This window comes from Chinchilla lanigera, unplaced genomic scaffold (assembly GCF_000276665.1).
Source record: "Chinchilla lanigera isolate Chin_1 unplaced genomic scaffold, ChiLan1.0 scaffold00030, whole genome shotgun sequence".
Taxonomy (NCBI): domain Eukaryota; kingdom Metazoa; phylum Chordata; class Mammalia; order Rodentia; family Chinchillidae; genus Chinchilla; species Chinchilla lanigera.
In genome coordinates, this window is record NW_004955431.1 from 14,807,024 (window position 1) to 14,816,952 (window position 9,929).

At 46.8% G+C, this 9,929-nt stretch overlaps 1 protein-coding gene across 1 annotated transcript in view; it reads right to left on the reverse strand.

Annotated features, from left to right (window-relative positions):
• Nucleotides 1-9,694, reverse strand: part of LOC102018211 (WD repeat-containing protein 49-like) — an 83,732-nt gene extending 74,038 nt beyond the window's left edge. Inside the window, exon 1 of the mRNA XM_013515901.1 lies at nt 9,207-9,694. Within this exon, the coding sequence (XP_013371355.1) occupies nt 9,207-9,311 (105 nt within the window). The 5' untranslated portion in view covers nt 9,312-9,694. The remainder of the gene's footprint in view (nt 1-9,206) is intronic.
• Nucleotides 9,695-9,929: the final 235 nt, after the last annotated feature.

Genomic DNA, 9,929 nt, shown 5'->3' on the forward strand with positions numbered 1-9,929 from the left:
CTCTCTCTCTCTCTTTCTTCTTTCTTCTTGAAAAGGAATTCTTTAGCTAACTTCAAACCTCAAAGCCAGAAGTGTTCATTTATGTATTACTCACTTCTTATTACAGCTAAATTCCTCCAGTTTCTAAGCGGCAGCACAGGCGGCCACGTTTTCACCCACCTCCTTTTTTTGCAGGAGCAGGGAAGGATTTGTTTGCCTCCCAGGCAGGGTCAGATTTTTCTCCTGAGCCCTGTCCCCAGAACACCCTGTACGTTACCTCCTGGTGGATGAACTGGGTGACTAATCTTGGTAGGTCCTCCTTCTGGATACACCTGAACTACCTCCTTGGAATCTCAAGCCCCTCTGAGGGACAGGTGGTACAAACACTACTACTGTCAGGTTATGAATGAGGATACCAACTCGGGTAGGTATTTGGCTGAAGTCAAGCTGTAGAGAACATTTAACCACATAACACAGCTTCAGGCTGGTGTGTGCTGTACTGTCTTACTCTCCCTCCCCAAGAACAATGTATTCAGCACCTATTGGAAGACAGGTGTTCTTTTCTCTGTTGTAGATAGGGGACATATACATCAATCCTGAGGATGAGGTTGTGAATGAGAAAGGTCCTTAGCATGGTGCAGACCATGAGTATTACAGAGGGAGGCCACTGTGCTGTGATCAGGGAGACTTTCTGAAAGGGATACGATGGCTTCCTAGCATTGTAGGGGAGAGGAATTTAAAAAGCTGGGATGGAGGGAAAGACACATTCTTGATGTGATATTGCAATTAGCTTGGCCCTGTGACCAATTTCTGGAATATAGGCAGAGGGGACATATAGCACACACAAGCAGAGGCTAAGAAACTCTCCCACAGGATTTTTTCCTTGATATCTTATGCAGTTTATTATCCAGATACAGAGGACCTAAAGCCTTAGGGGAACCAGTATCCCTGAAACATTACATGGGAGGGGGTCCACCAAATGCATCCAAGGAACTACGACTTGAGTAGGTACAAGTCTCTGTCATGAGAAGCTACTGAACTTGGGGTGGAGTGTTGCTTACATAGCTGCCTGCCTTGACTCACAGGCAGATTATGTTCTCTCTGATCCTCTGAACATTGTATGTTTAGTTGAAATGTCCACTCTGACTTTTTTATTGACTACTTTTGTTTTCACTGTTTTAATCACTTTAACCAAATAGAATGCTCCATTAGACTATCAGAAACATTTCTGAGTGAGTGAGTGAATGAACTTTGGAAGTCCATAGTGGTATAGCATGATGTGAGTATCGGAGCAAAGCAAAGAAATGAATACATCAGGAGGTGAGAATCTGAGAAAATTAGAAAGATAAACAAAAAGCAAATCCCAATCCTAAAGCAAATCCCAATGCTAAAGCATCTTGAGAACATTTGGTGGGCTTATTCTTTTCCCCATGTAATAGCTACATTAAGAGGTTATGTCTTTGCTTTTGAAAAGTGTTATTCTTCTTCTTATGAAATCTCTTTGAACTTTAATATTTACCTTAATAGTTTACCTATAGATGCCAAAACCAGAATGTTCACACATCCTTGCAACACAGTTTAAAAGAAAAAGAAATTTCATTCAGAAATAAAAAGGCAACATATTCCTGAAAGCTTGTATTCTTCCCTCAAAAACAACAAACAATATTTCTGTTTAAAAGACAGCAAAGGGTTTTTAGGCCTCTCCGTATCTCCCTAAACAGATGGGCTTTCCCATTTAGAAGATGCCAGAGCTGCCATAACCTTGACTGGGACAGGAGCTTGGCCAGACTGCTGGCCAGCTTAGCCAGCTTAGCACTGTAGACCAAGCAATAGGATTCGGACCACAGGGGAGCTGCCCGCTGCACTTGACGGTGGACTTGGAGGGCCTCGATCACTTCACGTTCCTCACAGCGATATGTACTCGGGACAGTATTTGATATGCAGGAAGACAATGACATAATAGGAAGGTATGTAGAAGTAAAACTTGCTGCCTCTGGACACTACTGTATTTTCAAGTATTGATGTGAGCAGAGATTGTATCCCCGAATAAGCGCCTGGCACTGCCACTACACTACTGAATGCTTTGCGTGTTTTGTTTCACTAAACTCTTACAATAATCTTATATGGTTGGCAATTTATTATTTCCATCTTACACACAGGAGACTGAGGTCAGATGATATGCTGAAGGTAAGAGAAGTTGTAAATAACAGAGCTGGGCTTGATAATTTTTGTCTCATCTTTGAGCTCAGGGACATCAGTCCTGGGGTGAGCTCTGGCCTTAGCAGAGTTTGTAGAATACTGATTTCATGATGGGTAATGGTGCACCACTTTCTTGCTAAACAACTTCAGTCTGGGCACAATGGACTCTCCGGCTGATGGGCTATTTTAACCTCAGTATGACATATACCAAAAATTCCGCATCAAGTGTGTTTTATGTAAGGTTTTCTCAGTGTGTAATCTATTCATGGGAATTGCATCGGCACTGCTGGCTTTTGCCACTTTAAAAGCCATGACAGTACCATTTTAAAACTCATTTTGTTTCAGGAAGTCACCATAGACCGTTTCCCTCCCTGCACATCTCCTCCTGGTCAATGGATTGTTTTTCTGTTCAACACATTTTCTCTGGAACTCGGAGATCCAACTTTGCTTCTTGTCTTTTGCTACCATTTTGCTGTGCTTCCACCACAGTTCCATTGCTAATAAATTGAAGGCAGTTTTCTCAGCCTCTCATCTCCCTTGAGTGCCTTGACTTCAGCTTATAATCACCTCCTTCCTCCTGGACACCCCTTCTCCCTTGGCTTCTGCTGGTTCCTCCCCACTATTAGCTCCTTCCTTGCATCCCTGCAGTTGGATTCTCAGCCCTCTGATCTTCTCTCCCAACACTCCAGTCATTCAGAGGTTGTGGATTCTTCCTGCTCAGCTTTCCCCAAAGCCAGTGATGTCTACAGCTATGTCATTGCCCTGACCTCTAATCTCGGCCTTGCATCTTCTGACAGGTCCCGTGCACTTAGAGGACCTGGACTATCTGTAGTCACCTCACTCTCAACACTTATAATATCATCTAATATTACACCTATGGCCTTGGCTCAGCCAGCCAGGAAACTTCGTGGCTCCATGCTGCCCCCCAGGTCTGCCATTCCTTTGGTGTCCCAGGACATTTTCCTTGGAGTTGGCTTAACAAGAATGGTTAAAAGAAAGCATCCAGCTTAGTGTCTGGCATGGCAAGGGTGCCCATACAGCCAGTTTCTCTTTCCTTTTCCTGCCTGCCTGCCTGGCATTTATGTAGACAGTAGGTCTATCCACTGTGGAAGGGATCACCAGCTCCATTCCATCCTATTCAACCCACAGTCACCTCCAAGGAGCCTCTCACCCTCAGACTGGAATTGTGCCTGGCCTTGGACCTCATCTTCAGCTCTGCACTTCTCCAATGAACCTCCCTATTCCCTGATATCAAATAAATCTTTCCAACCCAAGGCTCTCTGCTACTTTCCTTCTAAAGAAATAAAAATGATCACCTGTTATCCATTAGATTAGATCTAGTTCAGGGATGGATGGTGAACCTTTTAGCGCTTTCAATAATAACAAACAGCCAGCTGTGGCATGCGTGCCACAGGCTCACCAGCACTGGACCCTTGACCTTGACTTTCAATGTCTCTCATCAATGGGTTCCCTTATTTATTCGGCACTTTCATTCCTATGCCTTGCATTGGAGCTCTTTCCTCTGATCCGTTCAGTCTCTTTTCCCACCCACCATCTCTACATCTTGCTCACATTATTCCATTCATCTGATACCTTTCCCCACCCAGGGTTGACATTTCCTTCATAACGATTGCCTCCCTGTTCTTTATTGCCAACATGTTATTTCCTTTGAATTCCTCTAGTATTAAAAGTCAAGATCACGCATTCTCTATCATTAAGACTTGTTGTTCTTCCTATATTTAAGGACAGATGTAATTGCTCCTAAAAATAACTCCAAGAGATAATTGTCCATTAGATTTTGAGATGAAGAAAGTGAGCTTCAGAAGGTCGGCTTCCCCCAAATCGCACTGGGATTTGACTCCAAAGCCCGCGGGCCTTACCACTCAGCAAATATGGCCCTTTTTTTTTCTCCAAAAGTGCTCTGACTGCAAAGTTTATTTATTGTGCTATTCTTTTGCAATGGGCCTAAATAAAAGCTGAGCATATTTTTATTTGATGAACTCACCCATTTTGGCCCTGGCTTCCAGACCTAATAATACCATGACCTCAAATGAGTTAGGCAGTTTACAAAAGTAGTGGTGACCAGGATTATTTGCCCTGGTAAACAAAAGATGATAGTCAGCACCAGGTCAAAGTGACCAGTGACATCCCTCCAATAATAAAGTGCTTAGCCTCTGTGGGCTCCTTTCTTCCATTCCTTCCTTTGGAGAAAAGAAAACTCAGGTAAAACACTTGAGAAGCTTATTGTTATTCTGAAGTCATTTTGCTTCCAACTCTAATTCAAATCATCTCAGGGGCTTTGTTGACATTATCTGCTAAGGATTGTAATCCATCTTTCCAAACGGAGAGGGGCACCAACCTGTCAAACAACACCACTCCCTCCACAGAGATTTGAGATTGCTTCCTGACTGCAGGGCGAGCACTTGCTACTGGGCCAGCTTCCTGAGCCAGGCCCCTGGGTACATTTCTAAAGGGTAATATTTACAATGTTGGATGGCTGGGCACTGTGGAGCTTAATGCGATTCTTAATAAAGGCAGCCTTCATTAAGACAGGGAGCACAGGCAGTGTGCCCTTGCTTTTGAGGAAAAGACGACCCAGCACAAGATGGATGCTCCCCCCTGGCTTGGAAATCATGTGGGTCAAGTGCCTTGTCATGCATTAACAGCCTTTTAAAGTTCCTCTGCAGATTGAGAGGAGCTGCTTAGATAAATGAAGGAAGAGGAATCATGAGATCCGTCTTGGTAGCATAAACGCTGAGACACAGCAGCTGCATTTAAACAGAGCAATTTGCTAAATGAGTGGCTGGCTATTTTCCAGATGGCCAATGTGACAGAGGGCTTGGATGAATCCTTTATTCAATCATGCATCTGTCTAGACTGAGACATGAAAGACCAGGTTAGGGCCACCGCAGCAGCAATAGCAGCAGCAGCAGCTTTGAAACCCTTCCATAAAACATGCTTATATGTGCCAACAAGGCAGCTTGGCCAGAGCTCAGCTGGAGTGGGTGCAGTGGCACGGCGTGCGGGAAGCCTCCAGGAAAGCCAGCTTCTCAGCTGAATGGAGGCCAGCTTGGAACAGTGGCCCTGTCTCTGTTCAGAACTACCTACTGTATCACTTCTCACATCCCCGAGGTGCGCGGGCCAGGCAGGTGATCTCAGCAGGATGACGCAGCTGTGCGAGGCTGCAGAGCGGAAATACCGATGCATCCTTTGAGGTTCTTAATTTGTACTTTGAAATCATTTTACATGTGTTTTGTTTTGATTTTCCTAGATTAGTTTTAAAATTCCTAAAATACATTAAAAAAATATTCTTAGCTTTCAGCCCCCTCTCTCTGCATTGCCTTCTCCCTACTCTTAAAACTTAATGCAGCTGTGGCCTGAGATCTTCACAGGACTGAAGATACTGGTTGTAGATGCGGCGGGTAGAGCAGATGACCACTTCATTCTGAGGTCTCAAAGTCCACAAATACAAGTACTGACTGAAACTAGATCAGGTTCCGTGGAGCCATTGGAGGGCATCTGGCCCAGATCTAACAAAATGGGCTGCCAGAGGACTACATTGAGCTCTAATGCAGATGTACAGAAAAGGTGACTGGTGACTGTTTTTACTCCAGTGGGTGGTACTCCCAGCCTATTTTGCTTTCCTTATTGTAAGAAAAAGCGTGAGGGGCGAGGATTTCCCCACGGCCTTCAGCAGCACTGGACATCTCTGCTCAGTAAGGGAGCAACCCTGTTCCACCCTCTGCTGCACCCCACTGGGCAGGCAAAGGCCTGCTGCCCTCCACACTGAGCCTCAGATTCCTCTCACTTCTGACTCAGGAGGAAAAGTTTAATCCAATGAATCAGCAGCAGCACTTCCTGTGAGGTTCTGTGGAAAACTACAGTTTTCTCAGGAAGAATTCTGAAGTACTTTACTTATAGCAGTTTCTGTTTACACAGAGTGGAAAAATCTGAGGTCTGCTCTGTGTCAATACACCAAAGGCTTCTCACCAAAATATTCCTCTCCTGGAAGTTTCCTATCATCAGGACTAAGTTGCCCCAGTCAGGCTGAAATAAATGAATTACCTGAACAGGGCTGTCCTATGGTGTGTGTGTGCGTGCGTGTGTGTGTGTGTGTGTGTGTGTGTGTACATGTTATTAGCTCCTCACCTGCCTTGCTTGTTTTGTGACTATTCTGAGCCTGATTTCCTTATCTGAACCACTAAGCTCAGAACATAATCTGAAAGACTGCTTTGCAATTGTCCCAAAGGTGTGCACGGTGTCCCAAAGATGTGCACGTTGTGTGCACGGTGTCCCAAAGGTGGTACATACCATAACTAGCACCATTCTACATGTACAGATGAAAACATGGTCTGTAGTGTGAGGGCTGCCTTAAGGCGTGCTTGGCATTATCATGGAAATCTTGGTAGCAAGAGTCCAGTCTGCATAAGGAGAGTTACTCCAATCCACAGATTTGCTAAAAGGAGAGAAAAATCCATCGGACCCTAGGATCAGTTCAAGAGCTGAAAATGGGGAAATGGCTCAGAGAGGGTATAAATGTTATGTATTAATGCTATGTATTAACCTTCTTAGGAAAGGGCTTTCTTAATATACTAAATGAACACGATGAATATCACTGAAAGACCTTTACATGCAGGGTCCTGCACTCAGTACAGCAATCTAAAGATGCTACAGGGACCGTCGTTCCTCATCAAAGCAGCCTTTGAAGTAGCGGTGATGAACAAGGTTCCCTGGTCTTTCTTAGCAGGTCACAAATGTGTCTTCCTTTGTGCTGAGCATGACTAAGTCCCCGATTCCAGAGATACATGACGTTACAGTTCTAAAATGTCCCCCCATATTTCATGTGTTCATAGGTGGGGATTTCAAAAAGGCAATTTGGTCATGAGGACTCTACCTTCATCTGTGGATTAAACCACTGATGAGGTCATAATGCGACAGCGTTACCGGGAGATAATGGAACCAGGAGATGCGGCCCAGGTGAAGGAAGCCGTTACCGGGGGTTGACCGTGGAGAGTATATCTTCTCCCAACCTTTTTGCTCTAGCTCTTTCCCTCTTGCTCTGTTTTCCAGCTGCCACAAGGAGAGCAGCTCTGCTCTACCACCCCTTTCCAACAAGATATTCTCCCCCACCTCAAGCCCACAGCCAAGGGGCCTGCCAGCCGTGGACTGAACCCAGAAGCCAAAATACACCTTTCCTCTTTCAAACTGGTTTTCTCGGGTATTTTATCACAGGGATGAAAAGCTGACTAACGCACATGCCAATCAAGTGTGAAAACTGCAAACCTTGAAAGCTGCCAAAGCACAGCTGAGTGACAGATTAGGTAGGTGCCAAGGCAGGCAGAGCTGGTGCTGCTGCCTTGTAGAGAGACTGCTTCTCTCTCACAAATAACCTGAGGCTGTGTTAAATGGCAACCCCGAGCTCTTTAATGCTATATGCGCTTCGAGCCTTTCCCTAGCCAAAAAAAGAGAGAGATGTTAAAAATGAGTATCAAATGAGACCTTACATACTGTTTGAAAATGTCGTGACTTTTTAACACTCACATGTAGCTCCACAAAGAGTCACCCTTGATTGACATTTTGTCCCATTTCAGGGCTGTTAATCAAGAACCACAGATACTAGCGAGAAAGATGAAAGCAGCAGAAGCTGCAAAACTATTCCTGAAATAAAACGCAACCCTGATTCGCTCGGATCCTGACAGCGGCACTACGCAAGCTGTCTCGTTCCCACGGACCCCACTAGAGGGCAGTGGATGATCGGGTCTCTACCGCTCGGGCTATAACGACGGTTGCTATATATACACCTGAAGGGTGGCTAGCCCTTTACGCAGAGTGCACGGAACAGCCGCGGTGACAGGTGCAGGGAGCAGCCCGCTACTGCCAGCGGCACGGTGTGTCAGGAGGAGAAAGTGAAATGAGCCATTTGCATTCTTACCAGTGAACCTGCATTCTAATGAACAGGCAGTGTCGCCGGCCCTGCCTGGCTGTCCTGGCTGGCGTTTGCAGGAGGGCAGTCCCCAGGCTGGACCGCAGCCAGGACAGCAGCCAGGACGAGACGAGCGCCAGGCAGCCCCATTTACAGGGCTGGCAGGCACAGGGCACGGTGGACCAAGACGAGCTTTCCTGTGCAGCCTTGTTTCTGAGCCAGGGTCCACGGCTGTGATTCCAGCCTGGAGGCTGCGTGGCCCACATCCAGGGCACCGTTCGGGTCGCACGCTGTGTGCACGGCGCCCCCTAGGGCTGGCAATGTTGGACCTTTCCCTCACCACCCCCACCCCCATCCAGCGTGGGCTGCCTTCTTTCCTCCTCGAATCAAGAATCCGGGGCCTTCCAGTCCCTGCGCTGTCCACATCTGCTCTCCAGAAGGACCTTCGGCTGTCGAATCCCTGGACTTCAATTGTGTTGACATCACTCTGTCCACTCTCCCGGGGAAATTTGCATTTAAGCCTTATTTCTAATTCTAAAGCAAAATACAGAGAAAGGACTCTTCCCGTCCTGGCCTGGTGAACGTGAACCTTTCCTGCAAGCCAGAAGGAAGTCTGGGCTGTCATTTTCCTCCCGCACTCGGATTTCGATGCTCTCAGAGTGACTGCTCCACTCCCAGGCCCGTTCCCACACACGTTTATTTACCCAGACCATTTCCCTTGTTTATTTGCAAATCAGCAAAGCCCGGGAATGACCGTATACACTCAGGTCGGCTTGCTTGGGTTCATATCCAAGCTCTGCCACCTCGGGCAACTTCCGTAAGCGTTCCGTGCCTCAGTTTCCCCACACTCACAAATGGCAAAGATCATCCACCTTTGGAAGCCTGGTGAGATGAAGCGGGCCCTAAGTGCGCCAGGCACACAGGTGAACTTTGCACACACGTTATCTGTGGAGGTTTTGCTCTCCTCAAGCTGCATTTCCTTGTCTGCTTCCTCTTGTTCCACCTCAGCTTAGAGACACAGATACCCCTGCCCCTGCTTCCTACACTTCCAGAAAGGACAGCAGATGGTCTTCTGGCCCCTGACTCAGTGGCACCTCATGCCTACCTGGTCATCGCCATAGAGGATCAGGCACTTGTCAGCTTCCAAGGGACTGAAAGAAAGAACATAAACACAGAACACCTTCTTCAGATGGGATGTCAAGAACAACATTTGGGATGGACGGAGGCGCTAATAAGTGTCCTTTATGTCACACCCTACTCATAGAACAGTTGTAGAAATAGACAGTTGTTGACGTCGGCTGCATGGGAAGTGATTTCCAGTTCTCTTCCTTCAATGGTCTACTTCCACAATGCTGATTCATGATTAAAATAAGGAGCTTATTTAAAAACCCATGTGGAAGCTGAGAGGGACTGCAAGGAGCTGTCTGGGCCAATGAACCTTCTGTGAAATACTCTGCCAACCTGGCAAAGGGGAAATGCTGTCTTACCAGCCTGGCGGAGGGGAGGGGGCTTCCCTGAAGTGGCCGTGCATCTCTTTCATCAGAAGGGAAGAAGGAAGATGGAGTGGGGCGGCTCCCCCTAACCAGCATATGAGTTGAGGGGTTTTACATTTCTCTTAGGCCGGGTCTTTTTTTTTGGAGGGAACTGCTGCAGTCCCCCACTTTGGGTGGATGTTCGGCTCCAAGGGTTTGGGTGTCATTGGCTTGTGCCATAACCAGAGCTGGAGGAGCAGCTTCCCTGACGAAGCCCGGCGGGATTGGTAGCAGGCAGAGGGGACAAGGGGAAGGTACTGAGTAGTGTGACTTTTCCCAGTAACCTCTTAAACCTC